The following is a 27,661-nucleotide window of genomic DNA, read 5'->3' on the forward strand; positions in this document are numbered from 1 at the left end:
AGTGAGGGGGAGACAGAGGGATGCGGTCAAAGGAAGAGAGGGAGAGAGAAAACAGAGTCTGTCACAAAGAGGCAAAGTGATGAAACAGAGAAAGAACTAAATCTGTCAGAGAGGGAAAGTGATGAAACAGAAGGAGAGAGGGACCAAGCGCGAAAGCAAGCAAAGCGTTGAGGGGAGAGAGTGAGACAGAGTGAGAGTGAGAGTGTGCGTATGAGCAGCAGGACTAATAAAATGTGTAATGATAGCAGAAGCTGAGGCAGCATCAAGCGAACAGCAGGGAAACCACGCCTGGGCGCTAACACTTAATGGTGAGGATTACCTTCAGTCTGGCCTGCTCGAGCCTGCCTGTCTGAATACCCTCAGCCATTAGACACACGTACACACACACACACACACACACACACACACACACTCCACCCAAAGCTTGTGCATCCACCACTGAGGCCATGAGAGCAGACACTTGACATGTTTGAGTGGTCGAAGAGTATTCCCATGATAAGAATCCAGTGGCCTTATCTACAAACTCTAAACAAGACTTCAGTTTCAATAGGGCCTCACAGTTCATTTCATTATTTAAGTTATTATAGTTTAGTCTATCCAAAAGGCACTCAAAACGGATCAAGGCCAAAAAGCTAGTCAGTTCTTAATATATCTGACAATCAGTTCCTAATATATGTGACTTCCTAAAATGGTGGGAATCTAGTGGCATCAATCTAACATTGAAGAGTACACAGGCAGAAAAGGCCCGCAACTGACTATGTGACTGTAATGTACCTGCTCTTCTGAAGGCCTTGCAGCGTTTAATATCTGAACTATTGCCAGAGGAAATGAACACTCCTCCAAATGTGTAGCCTTCTCTCTAATTAATCAGATATTCATATTACAAGCATGTCTTATAACTTAGAAGCACTTGGCTCTTGATAAGCAGATCTTAAAAAGGATCAGGCCATCATTAGCTAGTGCAGAGTGATTGGATGTCCAACCGTGTCAGCAAAGAATTTCATAAATATGGGTCGCAATGCCAAGGAAATTAATAATTCATGAACGCCTCAAACCTTCACACCAAGATTTAAACACTGGGAATCACACGCTCAAGATCTCCTCCAGAATCATTCTGTATTCTAGTAAACACTTTGAATCTCCACTCCACCTGTGTCTCTTTCTGTAGAGCATCTACTCCTCCCTGATTCGCCTCTGGTGTTTTGAGAATGTGCAACATCAACAACATTGTCTTTAATTAAGCTTCCGTCACAAAGTTCATCTAGTCGTCTCGCTCCCCTTCAGCCTTTCTGTCACTCCTTCTCTCCCTTTCCCTCTGTAACTCTCTCTGCTTCTTTCTCTGTCTCTCTCTGTGTGAGAACACTTCCTTGTATCACAGTCTCTCTTTGTGTCTGCACCAACTACATTCGCAGCAGCACAAACTGGCCTCAGACAGGAAGCCCACACCTCCTCTTTTATTAATGAGGACAGTGCGTGCACATGTGTGAGTGTGTGGGGATGTGGGGGTGTGCATTAGGGCTACACAGTATGTCCAGCATGTATTACCTGCACCCCGAGTCCTCCGTATGCCATTGTTGCCTGTATGCCTGTCTCCCGTTTCACTTGATCAAAATTCAGCACTTCCCAGCGGGTTGCACAGTACATCTCGCCCTCTCTGTGTCTTCTACTGGTGCCTCCTTCAACTGCCACACACAAGCTCGTGGGTGAAACGATCCTGGAGGTGCCAGGAGACCCTAACCCCTCCCCGATGCTAAGCACATTCCCAAGGCAAACCGTGCAGTTTCCATCCACATGCAGAAACTTCTACCAACAAGGCAACAGCTTGGGACAACAAGCATCTCTGCTTGTACCCTGCCACTTGCCACACACTGTAATCAACTGCAACATTTTTCCCAGTCGCCCAGCAACACTACAAGCAACTAGGGCCCCCTTTTTCAATCTGTTACTAAGCAACACTGCAGCAATACACCTCCCAATACTATTCACTGATTGGCAGCTTGGTAGTCACTCTACCTGAATGACATTCTGCTGTGGAGCATTGTACACTATTAAAGATGTTGCTATTAGCAACCCCGTGATCCATGTGGGGGAAACAGCCTTATCTGAAAGTGACACCCAGAGACTAATCAAATGATAACCCTAGAAACAGACATTTTTTAATGAAACACTGCACCAATAGTGATGGGTCATTTAACATATCTTTTTACAATGATTCCGTGGTTTCGTGGAGAGGATAAATAAATGTCTTTCTTCATGTGGCTGACAGAACAGAGTGAATGTGGCCTGGCAGAAAGCCTACGTATACGTTGGGCTGAGTTCCCCCTCCCCCTAACATGGATTAGTCTATCATGGCATGCGCTCAGGCCATATTGAGCTGTCAAAACCAATTGCAGAGGTGGAGTGACATAAAAGCACTGAGAGGCAGAGCAGACAGACAGCGGGTAGACAGACAAAATTCCATATCTGCTGCCACCCTTCACATTTGCCTCTGCCTGCTCTAGCCTGCCCCTGGCCTTTGTGTCGTCAGCCTCAATCATCTGTGGGATGAAACGAGACGAGGAAAAGCACTCGAGCGCAAGCACGCACGCGGTAATTCTATTGCTCCCATCAGCACTTTGACAGTGGTTAAATCTTTCCAGACACACGTCAGTGCCTGCACGCTCTACCTATGGGAACCGGGACCTTTCACTGGATTTCTGATGTCTGCCAGCCCAGAGCTCGCTCTCTGCTCTGTTTGCCCCAAAGAGAGCTGCCTCTCATTGGGCCATAGCTGGAAGGGCAACAAAGACAGACATCTTAATTAGCACAGATGTTCTGAAATCCAAACCTGCATTATATTTTATTTAATCAAAAATAAGTAGAAAGTAGCTGAGTCTGAGCTTTTCCACATTCTGCATTTGGCTTGGGAAACCCAGACCATTAACATGTACCTCCAAGCCCGCCGTCCAATGCCAGAGGGCACCAAGGGTCACAGTGATACGGAAAACTTCCCATCTCAGCTACACAAACCCAAAGGTCATTGTGGCTGACAGCTCTGATGGAAATTTCTCTCCTCTAATCATCGACCGGCAACTCTTGTGCTAGGTGGTGAGAGACAGAGAGGGATGATTGAGAGAGAGAGAGAGAGAGAGAGAGGGGGAGAGAGAGAGCTGTCCACTTCAGCTGTCTTTATAGAGCGTGACACTGAAAAGATGGGTGAGCTTCATAAGGAGGTGGCCTCAGAGCCGCCAGTGGGGATCCTTTTGATCCGAGACACAACTGAGACGAAATGCGCATTCGTCCCCTGCCACTTCCTAACTGGTGCAACGTGTGACGATTTTATTTTGTTTACAGTCGCTCTGACCATGATGGATGACAAAAAAAAAAAAAAAAAAGACAAAAAATATTCACAGAGCTGTCACCTCTTTTCTTGTTTTTTAGCACTGAATTCATGTCATATTCACAGGCATGACGAAAAGCCTTTTCCCTCTCAGATATACTCACTTGACATAGAAGGCACACATGACCTGAGGATCTTGGATCCGGACCAACATCGTGTCTTGAACTATTATTGCTCCCAAGCGGGAGCCCCCTGCTTATCCTGGTTCTTCAAGGTGGGCTGATACTAATGACAGCAGGGGGTGACTGAGAGTGCTGATCGCCATATAAACTCTCTCATGCTAAAAAACAGGTGGTCTCGAGGGAGCAGGCAGTGGGCGGTAGCATGGAAAGGGATGACTCAGGAGACCTGTGCCAACGAGAGGTCTTAAAAAAAATTACTGCACCCTGTAGAACTAAAGAGCTGTTTAAGCCACCGCCCCACTCCACCCCAGCACCTCCTCGGCTGGTAATGAAGGGGCGCTGAAGGAGAATAAGCAGGCCCGATACTTGGAACGGATTTTTTCCCTCCTTCTTTTCTCTTTTGCCTCTTGCCAAAATCGTACGGGCGTCCACGGATAACCTCTAGGCTCTCCGGCCGACCTTGACTCCCGTTGCCAGAACGTTCCGTCCACCCCCCTACCCCGGCGCCCTCGCCACAGTTCCGCTCGCCGTGGCCAGAGTCGTCGACACGGCGCTGCAGCGGCCCGACCCACGCGCAGAACAAAAACTGCTTTTCAAAGCCCTCCTCGCACAGAACCGCTTTGCCACCAGTCAATCGCCCGAGTCGATTAATTTCTCTTCAGAAAACAATGAGCTACTCTTTTCAGTCCGAAGGAGCTCGAAGGGGGTGCGAGGGCCATAATAGTGCATGTCTGTGCTGGGATCATTCAGGATGCAGGATGATTTTACACAGCGAGACACTGGGGGGCTGTGAAACGCATGACACGGACAGACACGCTTACAGCTCTCTGTTTATCAGCGCGCACTGTGCGAACCGTCTCAAATCGCTCCTAGTTCCTGAGCTTTCATATCAGCTGTAGTCCTCTCATGATGCAGTGGGTGATGTATGCATCTCGCAGTGATAACATTTCTCCATAGGTGGAGGGGCCTTGCATTTTGAGTCATGGTGGCAGCCTGAAGAGTGAATAGGTCCAGCCCAGAGAGCTGAGCCCCGGGCCTGCTGCCCCCGAGACCGCCAGCCTCCTGTTTGCTTACATGGCCGTGTGAATAGTAACACCATCCCGCCTATGAGAGTCTGCTCCTCACATCTGGAGAAAGAGTAAAACCCCCCAGCCCACACAAACACACTCGCACACAAAAATACAACCCGATCGAGTCGGCCAGCTGCTGATCCGGCGGAAGTGTCTTTCTATCTCTCGCTCTCTCACTCTGTCTCTCTTTTTCTACGTGTCTGCAGAGGGAAGCCATTTTGCCCCCTAGTGTATGAAATAGATTTACGATGTTCATTATGGCAGCTGTGACGAGGCTCCCACAGGCAGGGAGTAAAGCTGCACATCTGCGCCCATTCCCTTCTTTACGAGCGCCGCCATGCCAGGCATTCGGGGCGGAGCCACGCTCGATCGGCACTCTCACCCCCACGCCAGGCAGAGATGCCAACAGAGGGCGCCAGGGCTGACGAGAGCAGAAGGAGACGGGAGACAAGCCGAAGACCTTGTCTTCAGCCTGGCCCGAAAATCAGGGTTTTCACGCATAAACACACACACATACACCGAGCCCATCCACACAGACTGTGACCATAACGCAGGTTTCATTCTGCTCCACTCTCTGTCTTCCCCCATGGTACATATTATTCACAGCATAATACTGGCCAGGCTCCCTAATTCCCAATAAAATAAAGACAGCCTGCAGTCATAAACGTTGGAAACATGAAAGCTCTACCACAAGCCAAGACAAGAGAATACAAGAGGAGTGTTTTTTCAGTGCATAACTATCTTAAAGAGCCACAAAGGAGAAGAGGAGGAGAGGAGAGGAGACCAGACGAGACGCAACCAGACGAGATGAGAAAGATGAACAGGAGGAGGTAGAGGTGCAAAGGAAGTGCAGTAAAAGTGAGGGAAAATGAGGAGCCTATTAAAGGTAGTTACTGGCAGGAAGTGTTCGTTTCCTTCCTTACCACAGCAGACCCCCAGTGAGAAGATGAAGGCGTGCGTGTGTGCACGCGGGCGTGCGTCATGCGTGCGGGCGTGCGTCACTTTAGCTGGCTGCTCCTCTGGCTCTGTGCTTGGTTGCAATGCATGTTATTGGAGGAGGGAGGGGAGGAAGTGAAGTCCCTCTGCTCTGAACCATGGAAGCCAGAGATATTCACTTCAAAGGTGTCAAGATCTGGGTGCTACAGATTTAATTGCCTCCCTTCACCATGAGCTCAGATGAGATAAGACTGGCCAATCAGTCGTATAAACTGTTCTGTTAAGTAATTATTCAGTGATTAAGGGCAAATTTGAGCACCTCACACATAAAACTGACAAGATGCATCAGCTCCTGCCATAACCTACAATAAGGAGATTCTGTATGTCAGCTTAATCAACCCACTTGTGGAAAAAATGTTGTGAATATGTATGAGTATGACCACAGACATATTCATTGAGTTCACTTGACGCCTTTGTGTACCATCTTCCCCTCACCTTTACTCCTCTTTGCTCTTTGTCTGTTTTGCTTTGTCTCTACACTTTCTCCCCATCTCCACACAAATCTCTCTCTGTCTCTCACCCTCCCTCATAGTGTGACGGAGCCATGTGCACTAACCCAACATGACCAGTGGAGATCTACCAGAGCTGGATGAGACGAGGGGAATTCCCTTGGAGAGCAACGCTGACATCACTGGAATATCATATGAAATCACTGTTTCTTGCACGCGTAAAGCTCCGGGTGAGAACCAGCAAAGCCTGTCGCAGTGCAAGAACAATGGCACTTCTTTGTTCGTCCACTTCGAAGCCCAAGATGTAGTCTGTTCTCCGAGTCTCGGGCAGACATAGTGCTCAAGTGTGAGTCAGAGATGGAGAAGCACTCGAGCCGTCTCAGAGCAACTCCTCGAGAGCACTGACATGTCCAGCTGTGGAGCCTGTGTGTCTGTGCTGTGTGTGAGGGTGTCGTACGTGCCACACGACCTACAGACGACTTACAGACGACCAGCTGTGAGCGGTGCCTACACATAAATGACAGCGGGCAGCGGCCACACTGATGGGCCAGTGCGGTCGTCTGGGAGCTATTGCAGCTCTCCTCCGAGAGAACACAAAGAGACTCAACCCTGTCCCTGTCATATAGCTCCGCTTAATGAGAGCTGCAAGCCTCCGCCTCTCAGAGGCTCCTCTACACCCCACCCACCCACACAGGAGGTAGGATGAGCCCCTCGCTGCCTTAATGGGCTCTGCAGGAAGGGCCCAGAGCCTGTCACCTCATTAAAAGCTCCCCTCCCGTCTGAATCTCATTGACGTCCTCAGCATTACACACACACAAACACACAATGCTTCCAACGACATATACATGTACGAAAATGCACACACACCACACATATATACACACACCTACTCACTGGGACAGAATATACCTGAGGCAGCCTAAAATGATATGACAGGAAGAATGAGAGAATTTCCCACATGGGGGGAGGGCAACTATTAAGGTCATTATAATAGTGGTGGTTTTCAGTGTCCTTTTAATGTGTTCTTTACTGCCAGCTTTCTCACCGTCCAGTTTCACTAAAGGAACTCGACTCTCATAACAATGAGCAGCACAGAAAGCCAAAAATAACCTCGACCCCCACCTCCTCACACCCTCCAGCTAGGAACCCAAGCTTTGTCCTGCCTTGCCTCATCCATGTCTTTTTCAACGTCACCATTTTAGCCATCTTTTTTTATGCCACATCTAGGTGAATGAGTAGAAGTCTGTCAAACTTCTTACAAGTTCAAGTGTACCTCCAGGGTTGAAACAGTAGTAACTTTTTAATAGATGAATGTAATTACTGTGGCTGCTGACTTCTGAAGGGGATACCAAAGACAAATCTAACTTTTCAACAAAATTAACAAAGTTTTCTTAATCTTCTCCTGTGCAACCAATTCATTTACAGCATAACAGCATTACAGCATCCCTTTTTCATGAATCATCTTCACACACACACACACACACACACACACACACACACACACACACACACACACACACACACACACATACACACACCTCGCGTGTTGGTCGCCATGTCCGCCACCTTCTGAAATGCGTCCAGGAAGGCCACGGCTGCCAGCACGGTGGTCCTGCAGAAGAATGCGGAGATAGGGTGAAATGGCGACGTTCACGTCTCGTGCACCTGGACAAGGCGCTCTGCCCGCTCCCACCCCCCATCCAAAGGCAGGAATGGGCACTGAGCTGCGGCGAGACGCACCGGAGCTGGGCATGCAGCTTTGTAGCCTTGGCGCTGAAGTCTTCCCAGACAGGATACGAACACTGGAAGAGAAGAAAGGCAGGCGTTAGCCCTGCTTGCTGATGACAACACCACGAGCTCTGAGATCTGTAGGATTCAAGCTTCTCACTGGAAGCACAGAATGGCTACTGGATTGCTGTTATATCTTTATATCTAACACCACTATCAGGGTCCAAAGGGAGTCAGAGGGCAAATAAGGTAAGACAAGATAAAACTTTATTGATCCCGAACTAAATTGCAGAATGCTGTGACATTCCTGTTCGAGTGACAACGTGCAGGCGGTGGCAGTGAATGCCAGCTGCTGTTAGCGTGGGATCAGACATGCACAATCATGCAGGGCATAATTTACACCAGTGTGTGTGTGTGTGTGTGTGTGTGTGTGTGTGTGTGTGTGTGTGTGTGTGTGTGTGTGAGTGCGTGTGAGTGAGAGAGAGAGAGAGAGAGAGAGTGTGAGTGCATGTGTGGGAGTGTGTGAATCATTTGGGAGGGTTGATTGCCCTGCAGCAGGAAGTGGGGTGTAGTCCCACTATAAGGGGACAAGCCACGTACAAGACTCTGCCTTGTTACCACGGAAACAGAGAGGGCACAGGGCTCTTTGTGAAGTCTGCTTAAAAAGATCAGCAGCGCCTCGCTGTAACCCCGCCTTCAGCGAAACGGAATATCAAAGCCCGAGCACGATTACAGGACAATCCCATATTGCGATGATTAGCTTCTTATTTAAGCTTCTTATTCAAGCAATTACTCCTCACTATAGCCTGGACTGGCCAGGATCCACCACAACATCCCTGGATGGAAGGCAGCCTCCTCCACACACGTGGTCTGGTCCGGGGCCTCGAGCTAAGAGCAGAGACCCAGCCTGGGCTGTCCCAGCTGCCATGTGCCGCTGCCGGGCAGGAGAGGCATGCTCACCCAAGCCTTCCCTCACCAGCAGCGTGGGCCACAGGTTCCAACACGCTCTGGTAGGCTCTGAGCACCGGATGGCCCGGGTGGGGAGGGGTGAAATTAACCCTACTCGAGAGCACAGCTGGAGACCAGGTTTCAGCCGACGCCATGGTGGCAGCTCCACCCACCACTTACTCTGCCTCAACTCTATAACCACTCTAAGGCTGCCACACACACACAGCCACCACTAAACACCACTAACACCCGTGCCTTGCCTCCACTTGCCCCATTGCCTTTATGAGGCTTGGGGGCGGAGGGTGTTAAAAAGAAAAGGTATGACACTGGGAAAACTGCACAAAGCAGGAAAAGAGAATGCTTGATAAACGCCATTATGAAGGACAGTAATCCCACACAGGACAGAGGGAGCAGAGGACAAGGAAAAAAGCGCTGTGACTGCGGTCCATGCAGGGCATGGCCATAAGCTGCTGGCATCACTCCCCTTCTCTGTTATTTGATGTCCCCTAATTCCATCTGAAACCAGAGTACGATATTCCCAGTGGAACACCACCCTGACTCCCACCCCCAACACATGTCGTTTGAAGTGCTCTATTCTGGGGCATGAGTCTGAGGTCCATCTTACTAAGGAGGCCTTGTGGAAGAGAGATAAGGAGAGAGGGAGAGATGGCACAGCCTCGCCTTTCAGGCTTTCTCACACCTCATTAGCATAGCCACTGAGCTAATCCAATCAGAGAGCTGGGCTTTCCCGATTATGCAAAGAACACGGGCTGGCTCGTTTTCCTTCAGGTTATTTCCCGACTTCCTCTTTATGCCTTTTCTCTTTCTCTCTCTCTTTGACTCGCCAAATGATCCACAAACAATTGGATAAGCACCTTCCACCATCATGCACCCACTGCAGTGTGAGACGTGGAGGGAAGCGTGATATTTTCACTTTAGCCTAACCAAGCGGAAAAAAAGGCATTAAAGGTACATTTTAGTTAAAAGAAACGATGGTAAAAACACCGAGACATCCCTCCCTTTAGGAGTCCAAAAACCCAAACACTGATGAGAATACCAGGGTCACTGCACTGTACACAGCAGTAATCCTTAGAAGGATTTTAAATTAAGTGGTGCTGTGGAGAACATGATGATCCATAAAATCCAAGATTTCCTCAGAAGCTTCCAGCAGATCAATCTGCTGCTTAATCAATATCTTTATTGAATAGCAATACAGCACTACAGTAAATGCTGCATTCCTTAATTACATTAGTCCATTAGGATTCTGAACTTGGCGCATCCCAAAATGTTAAAGACTTCTTAAAATCACACTCAAATCATGTCCAAAATAATCATTTTGAGGTGTTTAAATCAAATGAATGTTGTTGATGTAATGTATTACACAATGATCTATGTTCCTAAAGGGTGTATATCGGATCTAGATCAATGTCAGCATTATGACAAATATGCTTTTGTGTTAGACTGAGTAGTTCTTCTGTTAATGCTGCCTGACCAAGCCCACCCATCCTCCCACTTTTACCCTCCAAGATTTCTATCTGTCTCTGGCTCCGATTGCCCATAACCATCTATATAACATCAGAAAAGGCCAATTTTACAACTGCTGATCATCCCAAACAAAGAGCCTCTCTCCACTATCTTCACCACTAATGAAAAGCTATTGAATAGCCATTGACAGGGTGCTTAAAAGACAAATTCTTCCGGCGTTCAAACGAGTCATTTTCATTTCTGCAACTGAAATGAATGGGTCACTGTACGGCTTAATTTCTTCTTTCTCCCCTATTGATTTCTGTGGTCGTCCAAGGAGGCAGAAATGAGACCACATCAGCCTGATTCTATCCCTACCACTAAACCAGTACAGCCACTCAAACAAAGGGCCCCAACAAAAAAGAAAGACAACGAGATATTATGGGAGCTTTTCCCTTAATTTGCACACCCAATGCACATAACACAGGGCTACTGGTGTGCTCTCTTTGAAATATTCCGCCATGGCCTGAGATCAGATATAAGCTTTCTGGAAAGGTTTAGATTTTCAGAAGGTTTAAGGACAAGTCCGAAAGCAAGAATGGTCAGGGCTACGTGGCCTTAACATTCATGGAGCAAGACCACCCTGAGGTTTCATGTGATTTAGTAAACTCAGTGTTCCGTGTGCACAGTATGTATGTCCTGTTACACAATGTCTTCACCACAATTTATGGATGGAACATTTGTCTGGCATGCGGACTTCCAGGTGGTGGTCGTGGCGCTGAAAAGCACAGACAACGCATTGCAGATCCTGCAGTTGCTTTTCCATGCTGGAATCCTGACTTTGCAGCCTAAACCTCTAAGCTAACACAAACAGCATGCTAAAGTGACACAGCAGTGTGCATAACTCCACAAACCCTGGTCTTATTAGCACAGTCTTAACTCCCAGGCAAAAAATGTTACATCACCTGAATCTAATCGGTAACAATAGCAACATTGCTAAAGGCAAATACAGTGTGTGTTAAGTATCTTAAACACTGTGTTTGATAACAGCACATCCAGTGCGTGTTAAGTTTCCTAAACACTGCGTTTGGAAAATCACCACACTCAAATTACACTAGCAGAAACAGTAAATTGCTGTCAGATGAAACAGAGAGACTGTGGGTACCACAATTTATTAGCAGGGATACCAATGCCACTCCACTAATGAAAACCATTGATAACACTGATGCTTTCTGGCCATGGGGATCAGACATACACTGAAACCTTTAATGCTAATACATACATTTATTTTCCTCCCTGTCCTATCTTTTATGTCATGTCTCTCCTCTTCGGCTAATGAACGGTATAGGTGATTGTCTCAGAGACCTTGATATGTCCTGATAAGAGAGTCCCCTGAGCTTGACATTGCTGCATGCAGACATTACACAACAGATAAAGATACAGAGAGAGGAAAAAACATTGCTTTACTGTGGATACATCACACACAAAGACCCCTCCATTACTTACATATATACAAACAAAGGAATTAGTGGGGGAAATGGAGAGATGCACAACTTTGTGCTTTGTGGGGGAGTGACTCTGAATGCACCCAGGAAACATCGGATCGGCTGATCCACTTCTGCTCTGAAGCCATGCTGATTGGGCGTATGCTTTAATGGGCTGTGGACGAAAACAGACTAAAGTTCTACACAGCCAACCTTATGCATTGCCAATGTGAATTAATTAATAAATGAATGAACCAGTGATGGAGATGAGGATAGCATGTCCAGCTCTTATACTTACCATAGTAGTCAGCAGCCATGCCCTAGTGAATTACAGAATCTGTTTACCATGAGAGCTGCTTCTCTCCCCCCCGTCTGTCTCTCGGCCTCTCTCTAATAAATGTCTTTAATCTCTTAAACTGCAGACTTCCTTTACCTTTTCCTTCAACATGTTTGTCTTGGAAATCACCCAACCTGTGGTCACCAAACTGAGGAAAAGCAGATGGGATAAGTTTCCCATGATTCCCCTTACCGACTGCTTATCATATATATATATATATTTCTCATTGCCCTTAATAAACAGAGTATGTGTTTGTCAACCTAACTGTCCGATAAGTGGTCTAGGAGTCTAGCTGACTGAAAAGTCCATCAGCAGTCACTGTACAGAAGGAGCGTGATAGACAGGCATCACTCATGGGGAGATTTGTAGAACTATATTGCAGATTTTCATATAAAGAGTGAGTCTTGGTCCAAGAAGCATACTGTGTTCCATGGTTTGAAACCTGCCCAACTGTATGAAACACATCAACAGACCATAAATTAGTATTTAAAGAAATAAGCAAGCTAACTGCATTACATAACCTTTGGAAAAGCTGAACCGAAACTGGGAAACAAACACCGGTAATACATATTGTATCGCCTACTAAGCAGAACGCTTGCTTTCTCTTTACTCACATCAGCAGATGTAAGGCAAGAAAAGGGTCTAACAAGGCCAACAAAGCTTCGCCCTCCCACAACGGCTCCTCCATCTCACATGAGCCTCTTCGTCCTTAACGAGTTTAATAAAGGGCCAAGGAAACATGCTCATTTAGACAGTGCAGACCTCATCAGAAAACAATAGTGACCTCAGAACTAGATAAATAAATAAGAGGGAGAAGCTCTCAGGCCTGTCGAATAGAGAGTGGAGTGTGGGGACACGTGCTATAGTTCACACGCTCTCCAGAACCCAGCCTGTGTGGATGCTGTCCCTCAGCAAGCCTCTTGGCCAGCTCAGATTACATCAGGGCCAAAACCAAAGATGGGGAGAATGGCTTAAACACGTGCTAAATCGGCTGCAGATATTATGTCAATTTGTGTAAAATGTCCTTCTCAGGATACATGACAAAGTGAAAGGATGGCTAAGACGTGGCTAAGCTCTAAACTGGGGGTCACGCCAGACAAAAAAAAAATGGACCTGCTTTTGTGTGTGTGTTTGTGTGCATATACAGTCCTCTCTGTACACTGGTATGCACATCTCAGCAGGAGGCCTGTGAATGTAAACAGTAGTGATATATGGCAGCTCCAGCTGGCAAACACATGAATTTCCATCGTTCTCCTCTACTCCAGGTCTCTAGCGCTTCCCCTGCCTTTTCTGCCCACTACCACACAGCTATGGGATTAAGGCAGGGGCTTAGCTGATGGCTTACCCACAACAAGAGCCTCCGTCCTGATCTCAAATTCACTCATTCTCCCCCATAATCTGAGCTGATTCTCAAAATGATTTCAGTAGTACTGTTATTATAGTGCATTGCTTCAAAGAGACAGAGTAAGGCATTCATATGCACACACACATGCACTGAGTTCATGTTTGTCAACAGCAAAATAGTTCAAATAATGTTCTACAATAAGCCTATTTGTTTGGACTGGACCAGAAAAGCAATCAATAAACAATGACTCATTCATTAGTGGCATCCGCTTTGGAGTAAATTTGACAACAGCGGTCTGAATCCACAGCGTATTGATTTGATGGGGTTCCTACTGTATTCCTCGACCAGCACAAAGGCAGCCCAGACACCATGCTTGTTCTCAGTCACACATGAGCCGGTGTACCCTCAGGACACAAACCCCCCAAAACAAAGGACCACGAGCAAATAGATAGAGATTCAGACAACAGAGGAGACTAGAACAAATCAGACCTCAGTGGACCAGGCACATGTACTTAGGGCATGCATTTTATTGATACGAAGGAACCCTGATACTGAGTGGACTGAGAAACAAGATGACTGCTCGATTTTATGAGAAATCGCCAATAAACTGCAGATTCCAACAAGAAGCAATCCCAGCATTTGGAGAGAACCTCTGTTCTGTGTGTGGAATTGAGGTGACTTCCCCTCTTGAGCTCTGAAAAGTCACAATTCTTACGAGTGAGAATATTATCCACTAATGTTACATTATACTGAACAGAGCATTTGAAACTAGAAGATCCAGATCCAGTGTACCAAGAAAATCACAGCATTATTATCATATTAAACATTTCAAATTACATTCCTTGCCATTTGAAGTGATATTTGTACTGCCTTTGTGCTTTGAACTTTGGAGAATTTACTTAAGGGCCCAACTGGACCACCATTCATGGATGACTGTTTAATAGGACACACAGTAGAAGGTAACCAGATTACAGGTCAGATCCCCAGACCAGTAACCAGGCATAAGGCTTCTGAACCACTGTCATCACATTGAAAGCTTGTCCTGTATCATATTTGACTGCACTATTTCAAACACTGGCCTTGCTAATGTGCCCTTCTGCACTGAAAAGTGATACACCAGACCTTGGGCTGCCCAAGAGGGGAGCTTTGATGCACACCGCGACCACCCGCGAGACCTGTGATCTACTCTATGAAGCATTCTTCGTCACGCAGGGCTAAATGTGAAGAGTCATGTTTTGACCCATATTTTCCAATCCCCAACGCACAACAATCGCACAACATTAGCAAAGCAGCAAGGAAGATCCGGGGCAAAACTATGAATGAGCTCACCGTGTGTGCGTGTCAAAACGAGGGGCCTATATATACAAATAAAAACATACGCAATGAAAATGAGAAAACTGGTGTGAGAGAGAAAAATAAAAGACGCATCTGGAGTGAGTCTGATATGGAAGAATGGGTTTAAACAGTCATTTAATTATTGGGGTTAGAACACCTTTACAGACCGTTGGCGAGAAACAAACGCTCGTAGAATTAATCCATGCTGGATGGTCGAACGAATTTATAACAGTGTGGTAATGACAGTAACTTTGGAAATAAATAAATAAGCCTTTAATCATTTCGTTCTCAATAAATGTTCAATTTTGATCATTTCTATTGTCGTCCATTAATAAAAGCAACGGAAACAATACCAAAATTCGGGATTGGTTGGACAGTTGGAGACCCCGTCGGCAGTCCCATTTAATGCGTCTGTCCTGTCACCGTGTCTTTAAAAATAAAATTAATAGAAAAATCAGTGTAGACCTACCGCTTCCCACGTGAGAGAAAATAAGACCCTGATTCTGTAGCACAAGAGAGACAGACTTCGAAAACCCCGGTGAGTCGCACGCAACAAACAAGATGGAATGACAGCATGGCGCGACTGCGTAATCAGCACCATCCCAGCGACACGTTTAATTGTTTCCCCCAAAATCGTCCATTTGTTTCCCCTCGGCAAAAATCCTCGTGCGGGTGCAACATGCCGCCCGGCACGAGGAATACAGCATTCACCGATACGTATCTGTAACACAGAAGACACGAAGCGCTACACGCTAGAGAGCGGTGCGGGGAACGCCGCTGTTTACAGGCTGCCCCCTAAACACCTCAGCAGCATGGCTACTGAACGTCACATCAGTCACCGCTATCCTGCAAAGCCGAGCCGAAGAACGTGCGCCTACAAACACCGCATGCAACTGCGTTTGGGCGAGCGTGATAACGGTGCTGAGATCTCGAATGACAGATCTGCAGGCGAAACACGGGATGCATTGAGGGGGGGGGGGGGGGGTTAACTACGGAGGAATGCGTTACTGCCTGTGCATCACCGCCACATAACCTACCTTCATGTCATTGACAATTGCCTGGAATAGTCCACCGAGAGCACCGCACTCCTTCTCCACCGTCTCCATGTTTATAGAATCCATTTTTACTGATTATTGGTATACCGTATGAGCAAAGTAAAAACCCTCCTATAATATTATTTCCACGACAGAAACGATGACGTCCCGTTGATTCCCTTCCTTTGGTCAGGAGACAGGAGGTTTAAATGCGCGAGATTTTTTTTAAAAAAATGAACACGCAATATAATTAATAGTGTCGGCGGCTGTCGCTCGCAACCAGTGCCCAGAGATTTGGGGCAACTATGGTGAGAGAAGAGAGAGGTTTCTCTCTCCCTTCCCAGCTCCGGGTCTACTCCCCGCGACCGGAGGTTAATCTTGCAGATGGCACCGCAATAATCACGTTCATCTTCGGACAGCGACGTGAAATCTAGCTGAGCTACTGAAAGAGGCGGAGAGACGCCGAGGTAACGTATCTAGGGATGTGGAGCGGTCGGTCGGGATGCGCCCGGTGTGCGCTGCGCCGCTCGCGATTGGAATAGCTAGATGCAATGGATTCAGTCGCTCGGACTGAGGAGGCAGTAATTCGATCCATGAGAGTGGGGCGGGACAGCTTTCTTGTCATTATGGAAGAGGGAGGAGGAAAGCAGAAGGGGGACACGCCGACACACGCTCTCTCGCTCTCTCGCTCTCTCTCTCTCACACACACACACACACACACACACACACACACACACACACACACACACACACACACACACACACACACACACACACACACACACACACACACACACACACACACACACACGCACGCACACAAATCGACGAGAACACGGAAAAAGCACGCGGCCAAGCCTAAATTTAAAATCGAAAAAGAAGAGTCTTGTGCATTGGTAGAAAGACACCCAGCCAAAACAGATGTTTTGTGGTGTGCAAAGGAGAACGCCTCGTGAAGGGTACTGCATGGACCAAGATATTTTTACCCATCCTGGATGCTGTATATCTGAATCAGGACAGTACAGTACAGTAACTGTCAGGCTCTCGCAGGCAGTTGCTTACTTTCCCCAAAAAGGAAAGAAACACTGAATGGTGATTATGGAAATTTTTCATGCTAGAACCTTTTATATATAGTATAAACATAACTGGTTCACATCATTTCATATTCTTTATTATTTAGTTCTTAATATCACGGCTTCTTAATATTGGGCCTTTAAATCATGTATTAATGGAGTACTTCTGTTATCCTGAACTCTGGTTAATCATAATTGCCTGCATTTATTTTAATTTTTAAAACTTGTTTTATATCCAGTATCCATGAGATAAAATATCATATGGAACATCATAAGAAGTAATTTCACTGGCACATAAGTCAGGACTCATAATGTAATCGATAAACTATAGCCTCAACCCGTAGTGCCAAACTGCTGGTTTAAGTTCAACATCTGCAACGTGTTCTCAAACCAGTTCATTTTTGGAGCTGTACACGTTTGCTTGATTTATGACACAATTGACAAGAATTGAACAGGAATAACCAATCAGCCTATCCCTGTCACATGGATATGTATTTTGCTACTGACTAACCTTGGCTATCTCGTCTATCTTTTAAGTAACTTTACCAGACTCCATGAGGAGTGTGGCCATGCAGGGCTGTATGACATAATTCAAGGCCTCTAATGCCAGTCTATCTGCTCCTTCCTGAATGCCTTTCCAAAATACATTAATGGCTTCCATGTCAGCTGAGAGCAAATGGAAAATATCCAGCCTGCATATTTTAGCATCTGCATAAATGAGGTGTTATGCATAGAGGAAGAGTAATGAAATATAAATGAGATTCTAAGTTATGGCTCACTGGTGAAGTTGAGGGAAGGGCGTGTGTGGGAGGGCAAGCGCAGGTAGAAAGAGAAGCCCTGGGCCATGGGAAAAGAGCAGAGATCACACAAACGCAAGAGTTATGGAATGGCACTCCCAGATCACTTTCTCGGTCAGGCTGGAAGTAAAATAACATATCATCTTCAACAAAGCTTCTATATTTTGCTCCCATCCTTGTCCGCTCCCTTTCAGTTGCTTCTCTCTCCCTCTCGCCATCTCTCTCCAGGGGACCCCCTGCCAGGGCTCACATTACTCAGCGTGATGCGAAGTGCCGGCATCAGCGCCACGCCAGCGTGCCGGTCTCTGCGGAGCTCTCCCACCATGCCCAGACCTGCCACTCATCCTGCCAGCTGCAGGCTTTTCAGCCACTTAAGGCTCATTCGCGTCTCATCGCCTCTTCCCCTGGCATCATGTCCAACTGTACAGAAATATATCCTGCACCCTGAAAAGTTTCAAGCATTATATTGAACATATTCATTTTTTAATGACTTTTTAATGTCTAGCTTGGCCAGTATAATATCTGTGATGTAAAAACTGTCTGGAAGCCAGATTTGGGCTCGTTCTGGATTAGGGCATTCGTTTTACGCTCTGCTCTTTACTCTCACTCTCCTCCTCTCTTTCTCTGTCCTGCTTGAATGCCATTGTAGCGCCAGCGTCCAGCTCTCAACTCCCCACCCCCACTGCTTTCTCACCTTTTTGTATGCGTGTGTACCAGATGGGTGAGGGAGGTTCCAGGCAGGACAGGGCAGGCTAAAATGATAACATATGGCCCACACTCTGCTGAAGTCTCACTGGATAATAGAGAGCAGAAATCAAATCAGGCATACCACAGGTCCAATGAAAGAAAGTGTGTGTGTGTGTGTGTGTCAGAAAGAGAGAGAGAGAGAGAGAGAGAGAAAGAGAGAGAGAGAGAGGGAGGAAGAGAGAGAGAGAAGGAGAGCACAGAATAAGGATGCCAGATGGGAGAAAGAACAAGACTGATGAGATGCAAACACGAAGGGAAGAGATTTCAAATATGTGGTCTTGCCTTTGCCCTAGTGAGCAGTGATAGTACTGCGATGCAAGGACATCACCTTGTGGGAACAAGACCTCACAGTGGGATGACGCTGCTGCGTCCTCCAACACGAGAACCAAGAGAGAAACAACAAGGAAGTGGAGGATGTCTAAACATGTCTTATCTCACACAGCACAGAGAACCCAGCATGTGATTATGTCTGTTGATCTAAAGGCGAGCAAGTCACATCAATAAGTTGAAATCATATGATTTCCTAGCATGAATGCATATTTTTATTTTATGTTCTAAGCATATATTGGTGTAGTATATGCCACCTTGTAGATGTTTGGTGCGAGTTGATGGCACTGGAATTTGTGCACAGGCTGTTCTATGCTGTCCTCATCAACCAGCTTCCTCTTTCACTCCTGAACCTTGGCCCACTCAGCAGGTCAAAGATCAGCCTTGACCTTCAGCCTCACAGCTATCTAATACCATGTGACCGTGTGTGTGTGTGTGTGTGTGTGTGTGTGTGTACGACAAGGTTTTGCTGACCTTGGCGAAATGAGATCTCTATAGCCAGTAATGCTTTGTTATTAGGAAGATGTGCATACAGGAAGCACAATGACAGCAGCCTTTATTAAATCACTCAGTACTTGGAAAGTTCCTACAAATATCATAATCATACCTTAACATGAGATATCAGTAAGTGGCATTAGATTTCTCTCTCCCTCTTCTTTCACTCACACACACATACACACACACACACATTTTTCACTTTCTTCCTTTGTCTCCTGCAGACTCTGATATTCACACAAGCTAAATGCAATACCAAATTCCAAAAATATTGCACAACAGTATCAGATTAATTTAAAACAGTAGGAAAGAAGCCATAGTCAGCCTACACTCTTCAGTGCATTTTTGATGGTTTCTAATGAGGGGGGAAAAAAATAACACAAAAAATTGATTTAATGTGTCAAATATCTATGGAAAATATTTTGTGCCACTGTGAGCCAAAGAAAACCTATTTCTCATTTTGGGGATCTCATTCACAGCCTAGTTGTCACAAAACCAACACGTCAGTGAGAGCGTTGCACTGTTCCATCTTCCTTCATCTCCCCATCCCTATCCACCATATGTACCACTAATGTCGGTCTTTGCCCCGCAGTACGCCAGTGGTGTCTTTCCACAAGCCACTAACTAGCCCTTGCGTGGGACTGCCAGGTACCCCAACAGAGCATGGTTTTAGCCCTCGTCCTGCTCATGTGTTTAGACTTGAATTCCAGCTTCATGAGCTGGAATTTATGTGCTGCATGAGCTATAGTTATGGCAACACATAAACCACTGCCCTAATGACAATCTGGGGAGGTCGAGGGGGCTGCTTCCATTCCTGTGCAAGGACGTGGAATTGTCATCCACTACATATGCTGGTTGCCAGTATAAGCAGAACATGCACTCCAATTTTGGCTTGTTTGTATCTTTGTTCCCTTGCTTAAGCAATGAATGTCGATGAGCCCACTGTGGGACTGAGGGCATGAGAACAGATGTTGGGTTTGGGCACTGAGTGATCACTTGGTCATTTGCACCTACTCTTTAGCTGTACATAGTAGGCTGCCATACATAAGCACAACAAAACTGTGCAGAGACCAAGACAAGCTGAAGTCAATCAGAGAACGCACAACTGACAGTTACATCTATAAAGATCACGTACCTATTGGCAACTCAGCGTTCACTCATTGTTCATTCTCTACCCACTTCATTCAAGCCACCTTGTGAGCGTACGTGTTAGCTATCCTCTAGTCCTTCGCCAGGGGTCAGTTTCTGACCAAGGGAATGCTGCTGGCTGAATATCTTTGGGTGATGATCGCTTTTAAACCAACGGGGAACATGATTACCCTGTACTAGCTCCACAGTACTGGGTTTAAAATGCTCTGTCAGCTCCGTCGGGCTCAAAATGTTGTAATGCCAGCAGCACAACTACAGTCTGGATTGCCCACTGACAAAAAGCACCTATGAGATAGGAGACCCTAATAAAGTGGTCAGTGAGGGTGCAACAGAAAGCTGTTCTATTTTTCTGTGGCTTGCGAGTGCATAAATTTGTATAAATCTACATACAACGATTCTGGGGGTGGGGGAGGCTGCTATAATTTAATACAGAACTTCTTCTTTTTTTTTGCCTTGCAGGAATGGCAGAAGAATTGTGTAGCGCAGTTGAAGTGTGCATGGCTCCTTTTCAAATAGAGAGAAGTGAGAAAGAAAAGGTGCTTTTAATATCATATTTCAGCTTTATGCCTCCTTACCCAGCTCACTCTTCAAACTGGGTCAGAATGAGTCACTCAACTCTCTTCTGTGTGTGTGTGTCAACACTCGTTTGCGTATGTGTATGTGTGTGTGCGTCTCCCCTCCTCTTCAGAAGCCTGTGCTAGACACCACAAAACAGCCTACACTTCTCGTGCTCATAACTGGATTCTCTCACAATTCTTTGAGTGCTCCTGGCACTGGAAGAGCAGGATTGAAAATCAGCCAAGAAAAAGCCAAATGATTTTCTGCCATCTTCAGTGAGACTGAAAGTGAACATGTATCATTAATGCTACATCTTACAGACCACAAATAAGTGTAAAACTTTGTTTGGTTTATGACCTTAGAAACGGTGCTTGTCTATGTTGCCATAATACTGTCTGCGTGCAGATTTTGTGCTGTTCAGTGTTGTTTAACTGTCACAGGGGAACATGTCCTCTAACCACCATAAGCAATACCATGTGATGTCATTGACTTGCAGAATTTAAAGGTTTCATAATATGGAAGTATTATTTTTTCATATTTCTTGGGGTTTTGTTGTTGTTATGCTTCTTCTTTTTGCTGTTTTCACCAATCCTTAAAAATGTTCTTTGTTCCATAATGCATCTGCCTTTTAACAAATATGGCTGGAGATAACCTGGCATGAGGTACTTTTTATATAACAGCAACCACTGTGAAGGAAGGAAGGAAGGAAGGAAGGATTTTTTTTGGAATAGGTTGTGAAGCATCATGGTCCAAGGTCACCATTAAACATTAAGTAATGGTTCCAGTGAAAACTAATATCAAACCTGTGGATTATTTTAGCGTATCACTGGATCACATACAAGTCAAAGCAAATACCTTGTATTTCAATGGTTTAACAAGTACTCACCTACCGACTTCCACAGAAAGTAGGCACTCTACATATTAGATAGTTAGGATGTTTGTAATACTGGGAAAATACCAAGAAAAGGACTTCAGTTCTCATGCCTACTGTAGACTATGATGTAAGTAATGCAAGAAGGTGCCAGTTTCAGTGAGTAAAACATTCATTTATATTACAGATTTCTAGATCAAATTGGTGAGCTGTTAGCTAGATACATACGTTGTGGATTTATTTTGTGTGTTGTAGTATCATATGCCGTCTCCTGCTTGTCCTCCTCTTGGGGGTATAATGTTCTCCTTTCAGGGGTTATTAAAATGGCCACCCTACCAACCTCACAGAATAAATCCATTCAACCATAACCTATGACCAGTTTTTATTTTGGTTCTGAAAGAGTGATTAAACTTACACTCTTTGTTTCTTACCCACATATGCACTGATACCCTCATACTAGCACAAATGGAACATATTCAACAAAGTTCTCTCATGTTAACCAGCAACAGGACTTTAAGATAGCAGGAATAAATAGACGTATGTCCTTTAACCTACATAGTGAAGCTGATTTATATTTTTGCCTTTCCTTTAAATGGCAGCAAGGCCAGAGCAACCTGCTATTTAACCCACAGGAGGCACCTGCCCTCTAGCACTGTGCCATTTCACCTTTACCCTTTGACCTTTAACCCTTTGAAATTCCAGAACCCTCATCAGTGTCATGTACTACGGGAAGCGGAACACCGGAAGCCGATGTCTGTCCCTGATTCTTGGTTTGGTAGGGTAGAGGTCACGACCCTTCGTGCTATCATTGATTTAATGCATCCTTTTCATAGTAGGATGTTTTAGCAGAGTACAGAACAGGAAGGGATTGCTGAGGACACATAGCGCTCATCATTGTGGAAGAGTTCATTTGCTTGGTGTCATTTCCTTCTGCTTGTGCTGAACCTTAGCAGAGTAGCAAAGATGTAATCTAGTAATAGTAATCATTCATTAATATGCATAAATAGGAAATGATTTATTTCCCAAAACATTTCAGAATGTACTTGGAAGATGTTTATATCTGCAAAGATAAACAGTACTTGCTATATCTGTTAAAGTACCATACCTGAGGTTATTATGTCATAGATTTACGCAGTAATGTCTGGCTAGATTACAGAATGAGACAAGTGTACAATAAGGAGGGAGAACAGATTCTCTCCACACAGGTGGTCTCTTTCAGACCCACACACACACACACACCCACACACTTTTGACTGGCACAAGAGAAAATGTCATCTTCATCCCTGGATAAATCAGTGACAATCGCTCTCACTCTGTCTTTCTTTCTGGGGTTTTTTTTTTTTTTTTTGGCTTTCATCTCATTCATTTTCCTTTCATTGCCAACACTACTTTCTCAACTATCTTTAATTCACAGTATCACCTTCCTCTTCTCCCCTCTATCATCTGAGTCTTTCATGAGTTGGGGTTGTGTTTATGTGGTGAGAGAGAGCAGCAAACAGGGTGGACTAGCCTGCCGGTGCATGTGCTTAAGTCTCTGTGCTCAGTCCGTTACTGAATGTAGGTCCCTGCATGCCTCCAGCCATCAGCAACAATCAGTTCTGCCCCAGTTACTGAGGCATCACAGAAACACACACTCAAAACATATGAACAAACACGATACACACGCACATTATGCATAATCATAACAAAATACATTTTTAACAAAGAAAGACAAAAATACCATTCCCTGCAGGTACTAGTTATATCCATCAGGTAAACTATAGCCAAATTAGTGCTGATGTGCAGAAAACTGGCACTAGATGTTAAAAATATATTCAAATATATTTTTGCCCAGCAAACTCACCTTAAAAGTGAACTTTTGTAATGATGTTTAAAATCTAATCTTTAAACTCCGATTCCAAGTGTCAACCTTCCATGAACTACACAGCAAGTGATTCAGTGATAACTTCATACCAGCATAGGCCTACTTAGCACAAATCTAGCAATATTTTTGCCTGAAGCTGCAGACATATTGCAAATGATTATATACTGATTAGTCATGGACCCAGACAATTTGGCAAGGGGAGCCAAACTCAAGCACTGTCATATGGACAATTTCTGAATGGAGGAGAGCTGGATACCCTTAATAGCTCTGAATTCAGGACTCCGAAGCCATTACTGTGCTATATGTGGACTTTGCTGGAAGAGTCACAGAAAGCAATTGCTGATGTCTGATCAGTGCATTACTGAGGGCAGCTATGCTTTTGGATGAGTCGGGGGGGGGGGGGGGGGGGGGGGGTGGTGTAAGGTGCCAATCTCCACACTGCATGACTTTTTAATACATGATTTAAATGTGTTTTAAAGGGTGAAATCAAATGGTAATGCATATGAACAGACCTATAATATTTGTGGAAGTTTATATACTTTTGCCTTGTTAAGTATTGGAGCTTTCAGTTAATTTGATAACTCATAGCTAAGGATTTGGAAATGCTTGATGTAATATATCTACAATCTTTCATCCTCATATTTAGACTTTGACATACACTGGGGAATACAGACCCTTTTCCAAGCCACTACCAACACAACCCAGGCTAAGGTATACACCAACTTAAGCACAGAGACGCACACACCCCTAAAACCATGGCACGTTCCTGGACTTTGTAGCTTGGTATGATCCAAACCTACTACATTTCAGCACTCAAAACCATGGCCGAATGTGATACAGGCGTGAACCTTCATTTGCCATCCCTCACTCTCTGTCCCTCTCTCCACTGGAAGGTGCCAGGCAGCATCTGGGTGACGCTCCTGTGCCAGATCCTGGACTGCACTTGGAAGGCAAAACCGTTGCACGAGAGAGCCGTTGTCTCAATATCAACAAACGTGTGAGCCAAACAACAAGCATTCAGCGACGCTTTACACTTTGACTTCTCCGTTTCTCTCACACTTCTTCTCGCTGTGTGAGAAGTGATTGCCTTGATATTACTACAAATGGACACAGTTGAGATAATAGGACTATTTACCAACAACAGATCCTCAGAGTAAGAATACTGCTCTGGGATCAATTTTGGCCTTTTAATTCTCATAACTGTTGCTATATATTTACGGCATTCATCTCACGCTTTTATCCAAAGCGACTTACAACTATGACCGAGTACAACTTGAGCATTTGAGGGTCAAGGGCCTAACAGTGGCAACTTGGCAGTGGTGGGGCTTGAACCAAAAACCGTTGACTTCCCATTAGAAGTCAAGTACCTTAACCGCTGAGCGACCAATACCCTATAAACAGCTAATGCCAGATCTGGATTCTCACCCTGTTCGGTTAAAGGTATTGCAGGAACAGGAGGAGCCATGTCAAAAGAGAACACGCTCATTAAAGTTGCACTTTCATGCCTTCAGAATAATTCACCATTTGATTCCACTATCTCTCGCTTAGTTTCCATTGCTTTGATGGCATGGTCCTTCTTTTCCCTGCCCCCCACACTTCAGCTTTAGTTGAGGTGTCAGGGTGGGGGGTGGAGTGGAGAGAAGAGATGGGGGTTATTCCCTAATGTTGCACCATCTTTGATGGACAAATCCCCTTTAACCAACTCCCTCTGGGACAGATCAGGAGGATAAGAGAGGTCTCTCTCGCTTGCTCTCTCTTACCCCTGCCTTCCCTTTCTCACACACACAGCGGCTTACCCAGACCATGACAGGTCTCACATTTACATGTATGTATTTAACAGTAATCAAAATTCTTTCTGTTAAATAAATTATGGACTGGAATTCCCTGAAAGAGGCCCTGAATGCATAATATACACACAATGAAATATCTAATTTGCATGAAACACATATGTGATGTTCCCAAGGAAATTATTAACTATGCACTTGTGTTGAATGACCATAAGGCATTGTGGTTAAACGCTGCTCCATAGAGACTTAAACCAAAAGGAATAAACATTTTCTGCATGTGTGCTATACTGCTAATGACACCATCATGCAATTGTGACGATGTCCAAGTCTTTAATGGGCTATCCGCATGGCCTCTGAATATAGCATTGGACATGGTAACAATCACCATAGCATGTCATTATTGCCACAACCCTGAACATGTTTTGTGTGAATGTACATTAAATGTACATGCATATGTTCAATGTATGTACCATGTATATATTATGCATTAATTGTTTTTTGCTTATGTATAAACCAGCGCATTTGCGGATGCCCCCATTACATTCACACACACACACACAAACACACTGACATGAGAGGGGATTAATGGTGCTCAGTTAGCCATTATTTTGGGATGTGGGGAACTGACTTAACTCCCTTAAAACCAGGAATGAAGTGTAACTAAAATGGCTTCAGTTGAAAAGTCATTTTCCCTTTAACATATTCAACAGGTCCATGTTAATCTGAATAGAATAATCAAGGGTTTTTAACTATGTAGACTTAACATAATTAAGTAAAGACCCTGATTCTCTCAATGTTCCATTCTGAGCTTTTTTTTTTTTTAGGAATGTACTGGGATGTGTTGAGATATTACTGAGATGTTTTAAACTGGTCCATTTTGATTGGGTTGCTAGGTGTTTGGATTGGTAGAAAAGTCACAATTTCCTGATGTCTGCATCCTGGCCTAGATATAGAGCGGTACTAGTATGAGATCACACAGCCAAAGAAACAGCTGAGAGAGCGCGAGCATGTGGAAACTAGAGCAGTCTGAAAGAAATAGGATGAAAAATGCGGAAATAGGGAAATAATTAGTAGAATGGACAGATATGAGCTTGGCAACATGTAAAAGGGAAAGAAAGAAAGAAAGAAAACTCACAATTCAAGGGCACCTCTTGAGAGGTTGATAAAAGGAATAGCAAGAGGAAAGAGGAGAAACGTGTCACTCATAGCCCACCCCAGAGGGGCAGGGTGTGCCAGCAGGCTCCTCATCTGGTGAACTACAAAAACGAGACACTTTTCAGTATCGCCTCACCCTCTCCCCCCCCCCCCCCCTTTCCTTCTCTCCTCAGCCTTGACCTGTCCTCCTCGGCTTCCTGTGGCATGACAAAACAGGTAGGAATGAAGAATACTCCACTCCTTTGTACTCACCTACTTTAGCAGCCATTATATAGGTCAATAAATGACTTTTTATGCCACAGATTAACCAGAGATTGAAAGACTGAGGAGGGTATAATGAGTCTCTAGCAACTTTTTTGTCAAAATGCCTATATAAGATGTTTTGTTCTATATGATGAAGTAGATTTTTTTGCACATAATAGAATTTCACTAAATTTGAACATCCATATTTGCTGGTTGCCATGTTTCTAATTAAAGCTCTCATTAAAAAAGTTGAAATATCCTGTTTCCAGACAAAACACTGGATAACCTCGTCCTGTTAGTGCTCTATATAGCTACCTCAATCAAGCGTCCGCTGTTGTGTCAGCTATCCCTGCTCTCTTCCCGTGGCTTCTGTATACCTGCACTTGCCCTCTGAGACAGAGAGAGAAAGAAAGCAAGGGAAAGAGAGAGTGAGAGAGAGAAAATATTTGGAGTGACATTTCACAGTTGAATTACGGACGTTATACAGAGATAACAGAAGGGTTGTAGAATGGTTTGAATAAACCATCCCTGCTGGACTGAAATGAACTAAAGACTTGAGTCTACTTGGGCTCGTCACCATTCTTTCACTAGAACACAAACAGAGAACATTCCTATGCACCCAGGCCGATGTTTACCATAGTACCAAATTTACCATTTTGTTCATCTGAGGAGTATTTAATATTGCTGTAAAATTCTAATATATGGAAAAATGATAAAGTAATTGTAATGTGGCGTGTCAGATATTTAGAAGTTTGGGATTAGCGCCGTTTATTTTCATTATATCAGAAAAATTACTGAAATTTTCCTTTGCGGATCACTGTTACTATTTTAGTTGGTTTCAGGAAATGTTAAACAAACACATTATTAGCGTGGATTAGTGGTTTTACTCTACCATATTTACTCT

General features: G+C 44.9%; 1 protein-coding gene across 7 annotated transcripts in view; it reads right to left on the bottom strand.

The window, feature by feature from the left end:
* mtss1lb (MTSS I-BAR domain containing 2b) overlaps positions 1-16,318 on the bottom strand; it is a 42,869-nt gene extending 26,551 nt beyond the window's left edge. For 4 of the 7 annotated variants that reach the window (XM_035520850.1, XM_035520847.1, XM_035520849.1 and 1 more), the window contains exons 1-3: positions 15,695-16,318; positions 7,757-7,818; positions 7,555-7,628 (exon numbers count right to left, since the gene is read on the bottom strand). In XM_035520850.1, coding sequence (XP_035376743.1) covers positions 7,555-7,628; positions 7,757-7,818; positions 15,695-15,778 — 220 coding nt within the window. In that variant the 5' untranslated portion in view covers positions 15,779-16,318. Of the gene's footprint in view, positions 1-7,554; positions 7,629-7,756; positions 7,819-15,126; positions 15,460-15,694 lie in introns of those variants that run through there. The other 3 variants (XM_035520845.1, XM_035520848.1, XM_035520844.1) reach the window with 1 other exon arrangement.
* Positions 16,319-27,661: the final 11,343 nt, after the last annotated feature.

The sequence above is a fragment of the Electrophorus electricus genome, chromosome 21 (genome assembly GCF_013358815.1).
Source record: "Electrophorus electricus isolate fEleEle1 chromosome 21, fEleEle1.pri, whole genome shotgun sequence".
NCBI classification, from domain to species: Eukaryota; Metazoa; Chordata; class Actinopteri; order Gymnotiformes; family Gymnotidae; genus Electrophorus; species Electrophorus electricus.